Source organism: Onthophagus taurus, chromosome 2, assembly GCF_036711975.1.
Source record: "Onthophagus taurus isolate NC chromosome 2, IU_Otau_3.0, whole genome shotgun sequence".
Classification (NCBI taxonomy): domain Eukaryota; kingdom Metazoa; phylum Arthropoda; class Insecta; order Coleoptera; family Scarabaeidae; genus Onthophagus; species Onthophagus taurus.
In genome coordinates, this window is record NC_091967.1 from 23,769,099 (window position 1) to 23,787,575 (window position 18,477).

Genomic DNA, 18,477 nt, shown 5'->3' on the forward strand with positions numbered 1-18,477 from the left:
TTGATGGAATAAATATCTTTATGCAATACGTTTCATGAGTTAATTATAAACGTTTTTTGTTTAAAAAGTAATTCTCCATCATTTATAATTTGTTAAATTATAACCACAAACTGTCAAAAATATTAAAATTTGGTTTTATTTTTGGGTTGGTTTGGTTCTACTGACCGATGGATTAAAATAACTTATTGGATATGTTTGATGGGTTAATTCTAAACCTTTTTTGTAAGAAATTTTCTTTCCATCGGTTATAATTAATGAGTTATAAAAGAAAATTGTTGAAAACGTCAACATTTTTATTTTTCTTGGATTGGGTTGGTACTGCTGATCGATGGATTAAAATAACTTATTGGATATGTTTTATGGATTAATTCTAAACCTTTTTTCTAAGAAATGTTTTTCTCCAACGGTTATAATTATTGAGTTATACAAGAGAATTGTTGAAAACGTCAAAATTTCTATTTTCTTTATGTTATGTTGGAAATACTGATTGATGGAATAAATATCTTTATGCAATACGTCATGAGTTAATTATAAACGTTTTTTGTTTAGAAAGTAATTCTCCATCATTAACTGAGAAAAAAAATTAAACAAAATTAAAAACTAAAATTATAACTGCAAACTGTCAAAAATATTAAAATTTGGTGTTATTTTTGGGTTGGGTTGGTTCTACTGACCGATGGATTAAAATAACTTATTGGATATGTTTGATGGGTTAATTCTAAACCTTTTTTGTAAGAAATATTTTGTCCATCGGTTATAATTAATGTGTTATAAAAGAAAATTGTTGAAAACGTCAACATTTTTATTTTTCTTGGGTTGGGTTGGTACTACTGATCGATAGATTAAAATAACTTATCGGATAGGTATGTTTTATGGGTTCATTGAAAATATCGTAAAACCAGCAAGTGCAATTATCTTGGTTATTATTATAGGCGAAGTATTATAACTAACAATAAGACATTATGGACACTTTTTTACAGAAAATTTGATGACGTAGTCAAAAAAATTTTTCAAAAAAAAAGGGGCTTAGGTTCACTAAGACTATACGTGAGCAAAATATCCGAACACAATTTTTAAACACCTGGTATAAAGAAACTCTTTAAATAAGCGCCATCTCTAGGGAGATTAACTCTATATTAAAATTGATCACAATTTATAACGGGTACAATTTTAAACTTAAGATCCTAAGCTTTCTGGTATAACTTAAAATTATCATTAAATAATACATAATAGAACAGAAAATGCTATTTAACTAAATACTATTTACTATTAAAGTTAAAATAAGGCTTGTTTATATAAAGAAAACTTTTTAGTAAACGCCATCTTGCGCCATCTATAGGATCTTCTCAATGACTAAAATTGATTATAATTTTTTAGGTTATATCGTTTTAAACCTAAATTAAACTTAAATTTGAAGTTCACATAGGTTTAACTTTCTCCGGCGAGATTTAAAGTAAAGGTAGTTGTTCGTACTACGGAATAAAAAGATTAATTGTGAAAATGGATACAGAACCAAAAGAAGTGGTCCCACCATCAACAGATTCTGGCTCTAAAAAAACCGTATTAAAAGAAACCCCTTCAGTAAATGCAAATAAAAATGCACTGGCAAAACAGCCAATAACGGAACAAACGAATCTCCTTAAAGAATATTTTAACAGCGTCGCAAATCGTGAAGTTTTACATTTAAATGTAAAATCTGTAACCCCGGTCCTTTCAGTCAATTTAGGGATTGATTTGAAAATGGTTTCAACTCGCATGAAGTATGTGTTAGCAGAGGCATTATGTTATTTTATGAAAGTTTGGCCTGGATGGTCCACTACAGATTACAAGAATCCGTTATTAAAAGATGACTGTTTTTCCAAATATCAAGATTATTTGCGATCAAAATTAATGTATATCATTGATAATGAAAGCCAATTTCGTAAGGATGGTGACTTTCAAAGAGGGGAAACGGTTTCTGTGGAATGTCAAACAGATATACCATCAAAAACTAATAAAGCAGAAGCTCCTTTTAATTTGGTTATAACTGGACAACCAAGTGTTTTGAATAATATTGTTTTTATTGAAGTAGAAAGTAAGAATTTATTTTACTTATTTTATTTATTTTTATTTCCTAAAAAATTCTATAATTTTTTGTGTGTGGAGGTTTTCTTTTATTATTTTATTATGAAATCATTACACCATTCCCTCCTTTAACTATTTATTTCTAAATCATTACAAACGACGTTTTGGGACTATTCCCATCATCAGGTTTAATAATTTTTGTCATCTAAAGAAACAACAATTCAATGATTTATGTAACTATAATTATTTAACAATGAAAACATTTATTATACCTAAACCACAATATGTAGAATACGACTCTTACCAAAAACTTTTTGCAATTTTATCATTGATCATCTTTTAATTTCTACCCATCTCATCACGCCTACACATCACGTCTTTTTGAAAATTTCTCAACAAGGTCAAATTTGAATTCTATTCTTTGTTCCCTCGCTCTATTATACAGGGTGTTTCAGGCTTTTGTAGCAGGACTTTAACAGTCGATAGATCTTTTAAAATTAGCTCAAAAACTTCATATAAACATAGGTCGAGAAACGCTTTGTTTTGAAGATACAGGGTGTTTGAGTTAAATTTTTTAATTGATTTTTATTTAATATTACACGTGTATTTCAACCGATTATATTCAAATTTGGTATACGGAGGTTTTTTGGCATGATAAAGATGATTCTGGAGTGCGTTTTACTATAGCGCTCTGTAACGTATTCTTTACGGATTAAAATAACAATAACTTTTCTGACAGTATACTTTTTGGCTTTTTGAATAAAAATTCTTATAGTCGGTACTTTTTTAAGCAAAAATGGTACTCTTATCAAAATGTGTTAAAGTTGATCGATTTCAAGATAATCCGCTTTTTATTATTCGATACAGACCAATTTTTTTTGAGGATTGTTAAAGATAGGTATAATAATGTTTGCCATTGAAACAAAGTAGGTAAATTCACTAATGTTTTAGTTTATTGTACCAAGTGTCAAATCAGCAGTAGTTGTTGATCGGTGTTAAATTAATTTTTCTTATTCGTTAACGTGTTAAATTCAATTTTCTTGTTTATTAACGTGCTAAATGTATTACTCTTTTTCCTAATCGTGTTAAATTGTTTTTTTTTACCATTTTATAATTTTTTGTTTGCTGCATAAAAACTTTATAAAATGCCGTTTATTTTTCCTAACCATGAGTTAGCGGATATTCATTTTGTTTATTGGTTTGCAAACGAAAATTCAGCAGATGTAGCCCTAGAGTATAGGAAAAGATATCCAAATAGAAGACATCCGCATTCTTCTGTGTTTGTGAAAGTGCATAGACAAATAGTTGAACAAGGGCTAAATAATGACGGGTAGATCGTAATAATGACAATGTTACACTGCAAAGAAACTCTAGAAGAAGAATTTTGCGTGAGTTCGATAGAGACCCCACTACGTGTGTTAGAAGTTTCGAATGCCTTACGAATTTCTAAGGCGCGTGTTTATCGCCTTTTAAAACATGATCATAGACATGCTTATCATTTACAACCCTTGCAAGGATTGCAACAAGGCGATGAAGAACGGCGTGTAACGTTTTGTCGGTGGATTGCTAAAGCATCAACAAACGAGACTTTTTAAATAACGTAATGTAGATTGTAAACTTTCACAATTTACATGTTTTGCTATCCCAACGCAATTCGGCCACGAAACTTCCAACATGAATTTAGTGTCACCGTCTAGGTAGGTGTTTATAATAATCATGTTTTCGTGTCATTCGTGGGCACACATTTTTTAACTATCTTTAACTATCCTCTAAAAACATTGGTCTGTATCGAATAATAAAAAGTGGATTATCTTGAAAACGATAAACCGAGGGGTATTTCGCAGGGGAATTTTGGTGTACAATCTTCAGGAATTAGTAAGGAATTAGTGTGGAATTAGAGGAATTAGTGGGGAATTTGGGGAATTACTCTGGAAATTCGGGGAATTAATAAGAGAATAATGGAATTAGAAAAAAATTGGAAGAATCTGGAAGCGAAGTAGATTGCGCAAAATGGCGTCGTGTCGCATAAAACTGCTAACGCGTGATCGCCCTCTTTGATTTTGGTTCTACAAACGCATGGGTGTAGTTATTTCCCTATTTGCATAAATAAATCGAGAACAGTGGTATATCACAAGTGAGAAGTGACCGAAAATTTACGTGAAATTTAAGTGAAATCCGAAAATTTATAAAATGTTACCAGCACACCAACAGGTCCTACTTTGGATGGTCGAATATTTCAAAAAGAAAAGAAAATCACACAAAAAAGAAATTCAAGCATCTGTGCCGAGATCTGTGTCTAGTAATCAAGAAGGGGCTCCTAAGAAGAGGGTTAAAACTTCTGTTGAAAATTCAGAATTTTTAAATGAAGAATCTCCTGAGGAATTAGACAATCCCGAGGATAATCCCAGGGGGATTATTAATCAGAGACCTGTCGTAAACCGAGCCGTGAACTTAACAGATGAAAATGCTTTAATTTTTCGAAATTTGAAGGCGTGGGCAAAATCGAAAGCAGAAACTAATTTATGGGAAAAGCTTCAGCATAAATTTGATGATATTAAAGTTGTAACTTCGTTGGACCAACATGACAGTATCTTCTCCAAAGTAACCTGCTTCTGCAACGCGACATACAAACTTCCCAAAATACTTAAACCTGGATGGATGAAGGAGGAAGCTAAAAATTTGGCATCAGAATTATGGGATTTTCCTCAGACGGCGATACTCGGCTTTTAAGAGCTATGCGTTTAAATACTTTGAAGTCTCGTTTAGCACCTGAATATAAAAAAAATAACAAAACAACCCCAAAAGATTCTGAGCTACTCCATTCTTTGCCAGTTCCAGATTGGGAGTGGTACCACTGCAACTTCGAAAAAAATGATGAATGTTATGTACAGGCACCACCCATATTTTAACAAAAATGCGTACTCGTTTCCTAAAATCAGGAATAAATTTGCCAATTGGGAAATACACTGCCACCTCTAGTCATCTCAGGGAATTGATCTTAAAGGTTCCAAAAGACAAACATCTCCTGACAGATTCTGATCTCAAAAGTGAAGACAAGATGAATTTTGCATCCGCAGAAAAAATGTGCAGTTTGATAGTAATTGAACAACTGAATAAGGAAATTCCGCAAAGTGAAGGTAGTGTGGCGTATCTTAAGCTTATGTACTACATCGAATCGTCGTTCTTAAATTCCAGCACTGAGTTGGGTACTAGATTACATCGCATCTGGTATGTTGTATTTTTTACTACGATCTGGAGAGCCTGGATTCAAGGAAAAAAAGAATATAAAATAACAGATAACTTTTTAACCAGTAATTGTTACCTTTGTATCGAGATGAACGCCCACGCTTTGATTAAACTAATATGGAAGCTTAAAAGCGGTGAGTTAAAACCAGAGATGTTCAGTATCGGTATTTTTGGTAGCCAAGCATGTGAATCCTTATTTCGGGCTGCCAGGTCCATGACCTCCACGTATTCAACAATAATAAATTTTAGTATAAAGGATATGCTAAACCGAGTTGAGAGAATTAAGACAACAATTGATACAATAAACGATCTTAGGGGAACTTTTACATTTCCAAGGGAAGACAAAAGATTACAAAACAGCCTGAAGAAAGAAAATTTACCACGTGAAAAAGAAATTCTCAATTTGGATATCAAAGCTACAGTTGAAGAAGCTTTACAAAATGTCATAGAGGACATGAAACAATTTGGAATCAATGCACAAGAAAATGATTGGAAATATATGCAAGTACCGTTAATAAGACACAAACAAAATAACGAAGTAACACAGGAGAATGAAGACATCGACGAAAACCCCGAAGAAAATGAAATTGACCAAGATGTGGCAAAAACGAATAATATCAGTAATGATGATGATATAGTTATGGACGAGGTTATGGACTTAATTTCTAACGAGAGTTCTAATGAAGATCGCGAATGTGATAAATTAATTCCTTACGCTTAAAATAAAATTCAAAAATTTTAAGTCATTATACCTCTTGTAACAACTATCCTGGGACACACTGTATATTATTTAGTATTGTAAATCATGAGTTATTAATCAAGTGTTTGGGATAAAAATTATTTAACAAAATATCATATATTTTTTGTTTTATTTGTTTCAAAAATGGTTTATCTGTCAATTTTATTGCTCTATACAGGTGTCTCAGCGAGACCGGTCATTAGACGTTTCTGGGGTTCTGGCGAAAATAAAAATTTGAAAATTCAAACTTAAGTATTATCAATTACGATCTCTTCGACTAAAATATTTTCAGATTTCTTGCACTTCCGATTATACCGGAAGTCGCAACCTACTTTATTTTTTTAAATGGACCTGTACATTTTTACATATTTGGATTTGTCTGTTTTCAAGGTTTATAAATAACTTTACTTTTTGTAATTTGATTCGGCCGTTCTCGAGTTATTCGAATTTTTCTAGAAAAATCTGCGCCAGCAGACATTTGTTCAAAAAATCAGAGAACACTCAGAACATGCTTAAGCAACATGATGGAGTATGTTTTGGTGCCGAGAACGGCTGTCTAGAACGTTTGGTCACAAAAAAAATGAAGTTATGGTGCTTCCAAGTTTCGAAAAGTTAACGTGCCATAGTAAAGTGACCAAACGATCTAGACAACCGTTCTCGGCACCAAAACATACTCCATCATGTTGTTTAAGCATGTTCTGAATCATAAATTGATATCTTAAAAATCGAGTGTTCTATGATTTTTTGAACAAATGTCCGCTGGAGCAGATTTTTCTAGAAAAATTCGAATAACTCGAGAACGGCCGAATCAAATTGCAAAAAGTAAAGTTATTTATAAACCTTGAAAACAGACAAATCCAAATATGTAAAAATATACAAGGTGTTCCATTTAAAAAAATAAAGTAGGTTGCGACTTCCGGTATAACCGGAAGTGCTAGAAATCTGAAAATATTTTAGACCAAGAGAACGTAATTGATAATACTTAAATCTGAATTCTTAAATTTTTATTTTGGCCAGAACCCCAGAAACGTCTAATGACCGGTCTCGCTGAGACACCTGTATATATAATTGTTCATCGTGTTTATAATTTGTGATTTTGGGTGATTACTGTGGTAATTCAATAATCTATCACTACTTATATCTTATTTATACCATTTCGTCTTTATTATGTTATTGTCCTTATCGATGATTATTGACATATCCAAAAAACTTATTTCCACCGTGAATTTTAATCTATCGTTATAATCATTAAAAACGTTCAACAATTGGGAATATTACCCCTTAGGCAAGATAATTAATAGATCATCTATACATATACTTCGTTATCAACAAAGGTTTTATCGGTGTTTTAATCAACTGTGTGTCTAATAAATCATTTAAAACTATCCCGCTTAAATTTTCGCTTAAACTCGACCCCATTGGTAATCCAAAGATTTGTCTATAATATATTTCATTATACAGTGTGTCCATAAAGTAACGGATATAGGTGATATTATGAACGGTTTATGGAAAAATACGTGAAACGGGTCTAAAGATTTAAATTTTTTGCAATTGTTTGGTGTAGATTTTAAATTTCTTTCGCAATTTTTAAGCGAGTTATGACGTCATCGGTATTTTTTTCAAATGGCAATCCCCCATTTTTATTACGGAATATGAAAGAAGATTTTTTTCTGAATCTAATACAGTCAATATTAATATTGCTTACATAAGAAAATTTTCGAGAAAAATTACTTTAAAGTTTAATTACTTCAGATTAGTTGACATGATGAAAATAGCAGTAGCCATGAGTAACTATGGTAACCAATTAGTTTAAACAATTTCCTAAGTGTCAAAAACTGATTTAGTAAGTAGTTGACCTCTTTAATAAAACATATTCTGATCACCAACTCATTAGCCAAAGTATGGTGAGCCTAGCTGTGACTAAATTTATACAGCATGGCCATCTCTCGAAACATTTCTGGAAGTCTGGCCTACTAAATGTTGCAAGGGAAGTTCAACCAATCGTGGTTTTGGCTGGGGAAGAAAGCCCTCATGTTACTGTAAGGAGTATTGGATCTAATTTGGACATTAGTAAATCAACGGTTTATAAAATTTTAAAACCCGCAAAATATCATTCCCATAAAGTAAACCTGATTCACGAGCAATGAATCGTAGTTTTTGCAACGATGACGAAGACTTTGTCAAAAACATAATTTTTTCGAGGAAGGGACATTTACGTCGTTTGTAATGACTTAGAAATAAATAGTTAAAGGAGGGAATGGTGTAATGATTTTATAATAAAATAATAAAAATTTCTTTTTATTTTTAGATAACATTTTAATAAAACAGCATTTAGAGAAACCATGGAAACAATTATGTTCAATGACATATTTTTTAAATCATCCTTATGTTAAGATTAGTGTTGATTTACCTAAAGTTCGATTTTCACGATCTAACGTCCATGTTTATAAACGTTATATAACAGATGGTGGGGACACAACTACTTGCCCCCCAACCGACTTTATTAGTGAAGTTGTGAACACCTTTCCAAATTCCACACCTAAAGTTTATTCATATGACTTTATATCCGCTTATTTTAAACAATTAACATCCATATTGACGAAATATGACGTTAAGAATCATCTTTTAATTCGAAGCATCTTTGGCGAGTATTTACAAGATATTAAAGATTGCAATATGCATGGGGGTACCATGGCAGCACCATTTATGGTAACTTATAACATTGGTGGAAAAGTTTATGTTCGTAACAAAAAAATGGTTGTTAGTACTAGTAAAAAGTAAAACAAAATTTAATTAAAACCAATTAAATAGTAAAAACTATTTTGTTTTAGCAAAGATGCAAATGCAATAAATTTTTGCGAAATCCTAACTCCTAAAGTGACATTTGCACTCCAAGAATTTAATGTTGTTGAAGATACAAATGCAAAAGAAATTTCTTTCATTGACTTAAACAAAATAGAGTCAATGTCTAAAGAGGAACATTTAACACTAATAAATGCTTTTAATAATTGCGTAACGTTTCATTGTACGTTGTGCAATAAAGTCTATCAAGGAGAACGTTGCTATTCAGATTGTTTGGACCATTTTCGATTTTTACACAAAGGCGAGCAAGCGGTTGTATGTTTTAAATGTCGGAGGACGTTTGAAGTAATTAATTTGGCGTCTACTCGATGGGCTCATAATTGCCAAGTCACTCAAATGTTATTTAAAATGGAAGATGGTAAAGGAGGAGGGGAAGGCAGTGAAAATGTATCTATGAGTCAAGGGGGAGTTGATGGTGATAAATCTAAGAGTTTAAATGATAAAGTTTGAAGTTAAGTATTAATTTATATTTGTAAAAATATTTACTAGTTACTAATCATTTATTTTATTAGTATCGAATTAAGATTAAGTGCTAAAGATAAGTATTTTTTTTTACCATTACAATAAAATATAAATATTATAAAATTAGTTTTAATTATTTAACCCGTTTTTGTCCAGTGTTCCAATATTGGAACAGCGACAGTTTTACCCCACCACTTCCGCATTTTCGTGGTTTTTTGCATTCTGCAAGCCTCATCTTGTCTGTCATAGTCTCATACGTTATTGGGAAGTGCACTACATTGTTAGAATTCCCTCGTTTACAAATCTGACAGTGTACTATGCTCATGTTTATAGTGCAAAAATGTTTGTTAAGATCTTGCCAAATTTTATGCGTTTATTATGGTAATTTACCGTTATTTTCGAATGTTCCAATTTCGGAACAATGGGAGTGATTTTCTATATAGGTACTGTTCTACCAAAGAGCTTATTGATTTGATGGAAAGTGATGAATTTTGGGAAGCAGACATTTATATTATTCCACCTAATGATGGAAGAGACTTTGAGGAAGATAGTGATGATGAAGAACTTCCTTCAGATATAAATCATTTGACTGAATTCGATAAAACCGCTCACATCGGAGACGCCGAAGACAGATAATTCTAGTGAAGAAGACGATTTACCTCTTTCTCGTTTAATCAACACAAATTATAATCATTCGTCTAAAAGAAATGTGATTTGACTCCAACTTTGCCGCTATTTGTTTCACCAAGCCAATCTCGTACATACAACTTTACCGATGCTGTTTTTTGTTTTGAAAGTTTTTTTGATGAAGAAATATGCACTTTCTTGAACGATATGTTTGTACTTTATGCTTAGCAAAAAAAGTTTTTCTGTATCATGCTTCGGATACCGATTTGCTTTCACACTCTTCTAATTTTCATATATTTGAAAAATTCTCTACAATGATGTATCTAGGAGCAAAAATGTTACAGGGCATTGTGTTAAGGGTACAATTTGCTACAACTTTTGTTGTAAAAGTTTTTCTGTATCATGCTACGGATACCGATTTTTTTTAACGCAGTTCTAAATTACATACTTTTTGACAAATTCTCTATATTGATGCATTTGGGAGCAAAAATGTTACAGGGCATTGTGTTAGGGGTACAATTTGCTACAACTTTTGTTGTAAAAGTTTTTCTGTATCATGCTACGGATACCGATTTTTTTTTTAATACTCTTCTAATTTTCGTATTCTTGAAAAATTCTCTACATTGATGCATCTGGGAGCAGGGCATTGTGTTAAGGGAACAAAGGTTGTTGATCCTTGTATTTCTGATCATAAGGCAGTTTCTTTTGAGTGTAAAATCATACACCTATCGTCTAAACAACAAGCTAGGCGTACTTATAGACCTATTACTGAACATGGATTGCTATATTTCTATAGGTGTGTGAAAAAAATCAATTTTTCCTTTGTTGAAGATACAAACGTAGACATAAACCAAAGAAATTGTATACAGGGTGTCAGATAAAAAACGCCCCAAGCTGTAACTCTGTCATTTACATTCCAATTTTCATGAGCGAGGTATCAAATGAAATGGTTTGATGAATACTACGATTCATACTACAAATAAATTTTTTCCAACGCCATCTTCAAATTCAAGTGATTATTAACTTTTGTTTTTCAAATTGCTGCGTATATTTTTCTTCACGTCATTGGATAGAGTTTGTTTTTCTGACTCCATTGATGTACAATACATACATTTTAAATGTAATATTAGCAGAGAAAAAACACCTGTATATGCAGGTTGTCATACAAGAATGCCGCAAGCTGTAACTCTGTCATTTACATTCCGATTTTCATGAGCGAGGTATCAAACGAAATGCCTTCTTTGATCCATCAGTGTAGATGTAGATGGTCAACGTTTTGCCCGAGCTTGAATTGCTCTGGGGTATCGTTTCAATGCCAAAATGTGGCTTGCCTAAGAAAGTAGGTGTAATGTAGTCTGTGCAAGCTTTAAGGAGGGGTTGTTTTTCGAACAGCCTCACTCCAGAACTTACTCCGGACTATTCCCATTTTCACAACCTCGTTATCATTTACTGATTGCAATCGAAGCAACGCCATCACGGCCACCTCCCTGATAAAAATACACTGTTGGAAATAATTCATGAGCACACGCTGTATAATCTGAACGCGTGTGTATAGCGCAATAAAATTTGGTATGGAAGTAGCACTAAAGTAGTGTAACTTACTCTCACATGGAGAGCGTCACAACCCCGCCGTATATCCTCGAGTATCTACCGTGAGCTTCGCGTACCATAGCTACACCACATGGCATGGAGTCTATAAGTCGCTGTATTATAGCGAGAGTGATGGCCAACAATGCCACCTCAACTCGTCTCCATAGCTCCACAACGTTAGCCGGGGAAGCTAGATAACGTTGAAGTCTCCGACCAGTCATGTCCCAAACATGTTCGATCGGATTCAGATCCAGAAAACGAGCTGGCCATGGAGGCATTCGTATACGGTGCTCTTCCACAAAGGTCTACACAACACGCCCAATGTGCGGTCGGACGTTGTCGTGCATGTATAGCAGACCTGGGCGCTGCCGAACGTAGAGAAGCACAACGGACCGTAGCACCTCATCTACGTATCGTTGACCCGTCATGGTCTGCTATACACGCAGCAGACGTGTACGTCCACCATGTGTAATCACACCCCATACCATAATGCTCGGTTGTCGGTGGATAGGGCGTTCTTGCACACACTGCTCGAGTAGACGATCACCACGTCTGCGACGAACTAAAATTCGCGCATCACCGGTGCTCAATTCGAATCTTGATTCGTCGGAAAGCAAAATGACCCTCTACTCGGCCACCCACTAATGCCTAGCGTCCGTGCCTAGAATCCGCTGTATCTCACCACGCGCGCGCAGTCTACTATCTACCAAACGCCGCCGTACAGTTCGCGTAGTGAGTGCACCATCCCCTGCCGGTGGACAAACAGCTCCACGTTGCCTTGAGGAGGACGCACACGACGCTAAAGCGGTCAGCATAAGAGCGCGATCCTCGTATGCTGGGGTCGCGGCTGAAGGTACCTATGTCCTACCTCAGACCATTCTCGCCATGCCCGTTGCACTGCCGATAACGATTGCTCGAGACTATGCGCAATTTCACGGAACGATACACCCTCAATGTGCATACCCACAAACATTCCTCGCTTAAGTAACGCGATCATCCATTGCGCACAGAGTACGATAACAATGTGGTCCCTCACACCACACTAAAAACGATCGGTATTTTCCATCCACTTCGGTCTCCATAGCGACGTGTTCCACTTGGAAGAGCGGCTCAGTCAACGTCAACAATGCCGCGACGGAACAACTCGAAACTCGATGAATAAACTCGTCTACAGTAAACCTTTGTGCTCCGCTAATATTATTAATTTATCTTCACGCGTTCAGATTATACAGGGTGGTCCGGGCCTCCGGGCACAAAATTAACCTCATATACTAGAGCAAAAATGAGGACGATTCGTGAAAAAAAATTATTATAAAAGTCTTCAAATGGCCTAGATATATCAGGCGTGCATTGATGCCGGCGGGAGTGCAACAAATTTTAGGGACAACCCTGTATAGCATGTTGCCGCCGCCCGATCAAAATTGGTTCAATGATTTTGCTTGATATTTGTTTACCCTGTACCAAATTTCAACGCTCTACCATAAATGGTATTGAAAATATTTAGAAAAATGTGTTAAAATTTCGGAACTTTGATGGCCCATATCTTGGCCATTTGAAGACATTTATAATAAATTTTTTTCTTTTAGTATATGAGGTTAATTTTATGCCCCGAGTCACCGGAACACCTTGTATAGGGTATGTTCGTGAATTATTTCCAACAGGTATCTAGGGGCAGCACGTTCAGCATAGTCTTCATCGCAATCGTAGGTGTAGATCTCATAGCGCTTGTGATTAGCAGGCAGGCCAGTCGTTGCAATTGATGCAGCAATTTAGTTTTATATGCATGTTGTAGTGCTGAGCACCAAACTATGGCTCCGTGAGCTACCATGGGTCTAATCACAGATGTGTAGATCCATATTGTAACTTTCGGATTTAGTCCCCAAGTATTCCCAATAACCCTTCGACACTGGGTCAGTATAATCGGTGCTTTTTTGGTTTTGCAACTAATGTGTGATGTCCAAGTTAGTCCAAGATAACACTAAAATATTAGAGGTACTTGTGGAACTAGCCATGGCCCCTCAAAAATTGCGTAGTGTAATAATAATGTTTGGGATCAGTACCGCCGGCATTGATCGTTTTACAGGACTTGCCATGACTCGGTCGCTGTTGAAACACTGGCTATGCGTACAACGCCTCTCCTCTGCACCAAGACTAGTCTTCCGCGGTTGTTCTTGGTAAGTCCGGTAGCCCAAACTTCGCTACTATACATACATCTTTCCCGATTTAAAGCAAGCCGTGTTTATGTGATCTCGGAACATACATTTGCTGTCCAGAAACAACCCCAGATACGTAACTAACATGCCGCTGTTAATTGCGATCTCCATGATATTAAAAGTGACATCCAGCGGTATTCGCAGCCTGTCGTTTTGCACCTAGTGTTCTCAGATGTGCAGTTAGTCAACATCCTATTCATAAAAAAGTTAATGCCATAAGTAGTTGGGGACAGAAAAATCTTCCATTGAGCGGAGAATATCGGTAAAATACATTGTTAAAATTTTATAACATTTATTTTAGTGGTAAAAAATTACTTATCCTTAGCACTTAATTTAAAAACTAAGATAAAAAGATAATTATATAAGATTATTAAGTAATAGACATTTTTTAAGTATAAATAGACTTAATATATTTAAAATTAAAACTTCAAACTTTATTATTTATCGCCGTCAACTCCCCCTTGACCCACCAACACATTTTCACTTCTTTCCTCTCCTCCTTTTCCATCTTCCATTTTAACTAATCCTGGAGCGACATAGCAATTATTATGAGCCCATCGAGTCGACGCCAAATTAATTACTTCAAACGTCTTTCGACATCTAAAACATACAACCGCTTGCTCGCCTTTGTGTAAAAATCGAAAATGATCCAAACAATCAGAATAGCAACGTTCTCCTTGATACACTTTATCGCACAACGTACAATGAAACGTTACGCAATTATTAAAAGCATTTATTAGTGTTAAATGTTCCTCTTTAGACATTGAGGCTATTTTATTTAAATCAATGAAAGAAAGTTCCTTTGCGTTTTCATCTTCAACAACATTAAATTCTTGGAGTGCAAATGACACTTTTGGAGTTAAGATTTCGCAAAAATTTATTGCATTTTTGCTGGAAATAAAAGATTTTTTTTTATTATTTAATAGGTTGTTATCATTACTTACTTCTTATTAATGCTAACAACCATTTTTTTATTACGAACATATACTTTTCCGCCAATATTATAAGTTACCATAAACGGTGCAGCCATGGTACCCCCATTCATATTGCAGTCTTTAATATCCTGTAAAAACTCGCTGATGATGCTTTGAATTAAATGATGATTGTTAATATTATACTTTGTCAATATGGATGTTAATTGTTTGAAATAAGCGGATATAAAGTCATATGAATAAACTTTAGGTGTAGAATTTGGAATGGTGTTCACAACTTCAGTAATAAAGTCTGTTGGGGGGCAAGTAGTTGTGTCCCCACCATCCGTTATATAACGTTTATAAACATGGACGTTAGATCGCGAAAATTTAACCGAAGGTAAATCAACACTAATCTTAACATAAGGGTGATTTAAAAAATATACCATCGAAGGTAATTGCTTCCATGGTTTTTCTAAATGATTTTTTATTAATATGTTATCTAAAAACAGAAAGAAAATATTTTTAGGAAACAAAAATAAATAATTAATTCTGACTGTCTAATTCAATAAAAACAATATTATTCAAAACGCTTGGTTTTCCAGTTATAGCCAAATTAAAAGCAGCTTCTGGTTTATTAGTTTTCGATGGTATATCTGTTTGAGATTCCACAGAAACTGATTCTCCTCTTTGAAAATCACCATCTTTACGAAATTGGCTTTCGTTATCAATGATATACATTAATTTTGATCGTAAATAATCTTGATATTTCGAAAAACAGTCATCTTTTAATAACGGATTTTTGTAATCTGCAGTGGACCATCCAGGCCAAACTTTCATAAAATAACATAATGCCTCTGCTAACACATATTTCATTCGAGATGAAACCATTTTTAAATCGATTCCTAAATCGACAGAAAGGACTGGGGTTACAGATCTTGAATTTAAATGTAAAACTTCACGATTTGCGATACTGTTAAAATATTCTCTAAGGAGATTAGTATGTTCCCTTGTTGGCTGTTCTGCTAGTTCATTTTTATTTGCATTTACAGAATCTGTTGATGGTCCAACCATTTCTTTTGGTTCTGTATCCATTTTCACAATTACTCTCTTTATTCAGTAAGTAGTAAGAACAGCTACAGCAGAAATTTAACCTTCACTTAAATACCTCGCCGGAAAAGATTAAAACTACGTAAACTACAAATTTAAGTTTAACTTAAGTTTAAAATGGTATAACCTAAAAAATTATAATCAATTTTAATCATTGAGCTAAACCTCCAATAGATGGCGTTTACTAAAAAGTTAATGTAACCTTATATATCCTCTTATATATCCTCTTACCTTATATATTACGGTTAAATAGTATTTTCTCTTCTTTATGTGTTATCTAATCTTAATTATTTAAGTTATTACAAGAAAGCTCAGATTCTTAGTAACCTTACAAAATATAATCAATTTTATTGTGTTAAAGTACCTAGAGATGGCGCTATTAAAAGGAAACTATTCGAGCTTAAAATAGCTTGTCACTGTATGACACCGCTTGTCAGTGGATGTCACTGCCAGCGTTACCAACCCTACCGATATACGACTTAATCTACCGATTTTCAAAATTTTAACAAAGTATTATGAAACACATCGTACTTAAAATCAATACAATTGCGACAAAAATTGTACTTTATTGGAATACCCTACTTCTATTGCATAAAAGTATATACCAATGATCTGGCAACGTTGCTCGAGCGACATTGCCGTACTGTACACGTCATAAGTAAACCCTCTGCCTAATTTGAAGACGGTTCAAAATATAATATTGTCAAAATAGATATTGACGCATCCAAGAGCAAAAATGCAAGAGAGCAATATTGTTAACAATAAAATTTGTTACAACTTTTATTGTAAAAATTTTTTTGTGAGACGCAGCGATTCCAGAATATTACCTTTAATAACTTGAAAAAGCAACAAATTCATAAAATTTTCAAATTTTCGTATCTATCTCGATATTGACGCATTTAAGAACAAAAGTGCAACAGAGCAATATTGTTAACAATAAAATTTGCTACAACTTTTATGCTAAAAGTTTTTTTGTAACATGCTGTGATTTCTAAGGGTTACCTTTAATTACTTGAAAAAGCAACAAATTCATAAAGTTTTCATATTTTCGTATCTACCTCGATATTGATGTATCTAAGAGCAAAAGTGCAAGAGAGCAATATTGTTAATAATAACATATGCAACAATTCTTATTATAAAAGTTTTCTTATAGCAAGCTCCGATACCTAAGTGTTTCCTTTAATAACTTGAAAGAGCAACAAATTCATAAAATTTTCATATTTTCGTATCTATCTCGATATTGACGCATTTAAGAACAAAAGTGCAAGAGAGCAATATTGTTAACAATAAAATTTGCTACAACTTCTGTGCTAAAAGTTTTTTTGTAACATGCTGCGATTCCTAAGGGTTACCTTTAATCAATTGAAAAAGCAACAAATTCATAAAATTTTCATATTTTCGTATCTATCTCTATATTGACGCATTTAAGAACAAAAGTGCAAGAGAGCAATATTGTTAACAATAAAATTTGCTACAACTTTTGTGCTAAAAGTTCTTTTGTAACATGCTGCGATTACTAAGGGTTACCTTTAATCACTTGAAAGAGCAACAAATTCATCAAATTTTCATATTTTCGTATCTATCTCGATATTGACGCATTTAAGAGCAAAATGCAAGAGAGCAATATTGTTAACAATAAAATTTGCTACAACTTTTGTACTAAAAGTTGTTTTGTAACATACTGTGCTTCCTAAGGTTTACATTTAATATCTAGATAGTAATATACCAAACTGGCATATTACTATCTACGCAGACAGCTTTAGACTTTCATAAAGAGTATTTGGAAGTGTATGGGTTTCAATACATGTCATATTGTTAAGCAGGCGTACACAAGATTCCATAGAAAACTTGTTTTTGTTGATTAGAAGCCGTCGAGTAACACCAGATGCAAGAAAATTCAAAACGTCGATGAGACTATCAAGACTTATCAAGCAAACAACAACAAGAATCAGATAAAGCTGATAATAAAGATGAAGACCAGACATGGTTGATAATTAATAACTGCATCCAAGATCTCTACATGCTTCAGGCACAAGAATCTCATAACCATACTGCAAATCTGGATGACCATGCTAAAGCTTGATTGTATTATTTGGCAGGGACATTAATTCACAAAATACGTAAAAACAACACATAACATTTGAATGTATTGAATATACTTGATAAGCAATAAAATCAGCAGTGACGATTCTATTCACCAATATTTGGATCTATTTTTCATTAAAAGAAAAATCATGTACTGAATATAAAGAAACAAGCAATTATGTAAGATAATGAGAGGTTTGTGAGGTATTTTAGTTAGATCAGTACACTTACCTCTATTTGGCTACATATATTTCTATCTGTATTTTTTTCGCAATAAACTATTTAATTTTTTATGTTGTTTCATTAAATAGTCCCTTATTATTATTTTAAATTTGCCGCGTGACTTTCGAGCCAAAATGGTGGCAAACCGCGGTACTTTCATAATCTAGGGACTTTAGTTTTCTTATATAAATAAGAATTACTTTAAATATTATGGTTAAATAGTATTTTCTCTTCTATTATGTATTATATAGTGATAATTATTGAGTTATAACAAGCAAGCTCAGAATTTAAGTTTAAAATGGTATGGCGGTGCTTATGCATAACTAATCGAACGTTTCCTACGTTT

At 33.6% G+C, this 18,477-nt stretch overlaps 2 protein-coding genes and 1 long non-coding RNA gene across 4 annotated transcripts; 2 read left to right on the forward strand and 1 right to left on the reverse strand.

Annotated features, from left to right (window-relative positions):
* The first annotated feature begins 1,350 nt into the window (after nucleotides 1-1,350).
* LOC111416388 (uncharacterized) lies at nucleotides 1,351-9,495 on the forward strand. Its single transcript, XM_023048392.2, has 3 exons — nucleotides 1,351-2,074; nucleotides 8,358-8,826; nucleotides 8,881-9,495. The coding sequence occupies exons 1-3, from the start codon at nucleotides 1,501-1,503 to the stop codon at nucleotides 9,359-9,361; spliced, it is 1,524 nt and encodes a 507-aa protein (XP_022904160.2). The 5' UTR covers nucleotides 1,351-1,500; the 3' UTR covers nucleotides 9,362-9,495.
* A 3,605-nt stretch (nucleotides 9,496-13,100) lies between these two features.
* LOC139429065 (uncharacterized) lies at nucleotides 13,101-18,200 on the forward strand. The gene is made up of 2 exons (XR_011639767.1): nucleotides 13,101-14,065; nucleotides 17,690-18,200. It is a non-coding gene; the product is annotated as an uncharacterized lncRNA (long non-coding RNA).
* Nucleotides 14,076-16,158, reverse strand: LOC111416386 (uncharacterized). Of its 2 annotated transcripts, XM_023048389.2 has the most exons (4): nucleotides 16,056-16,158; nucleotides 15,272-15,951; nucleotides 14,748-15,216; nucleotides 14,076-14,694 (listed from the first exon to the last, which is right to left on the reverse strand). In XM_023048389.2, exons 2-4 carry the CDS (start codon nucleotides 15,807-15,809, stop codon nucleotides 14,241-14,243), a joined length of 1,461 nt encoding a protein of 486 aa, XP_022904157.2. In that variant the 5' UTR covers nucleotides 15,810-15,951; nucleotides 16,056-16,158; the 3' UTR covers nucleotides 14,076-14,240. The 2 variants fall into 2 exon arrangements, with proteins under 2 accessions (XP_022904157.2, XP_022904156.2); XM_023048388.2 differs by lacking the exon at nucleotides 16,056-16,158 and having other exon boundaries at nucleotides 15,272-15,992.
* Nucleotides 18,201-18,477: the final 277 nt, after the last annotated feature.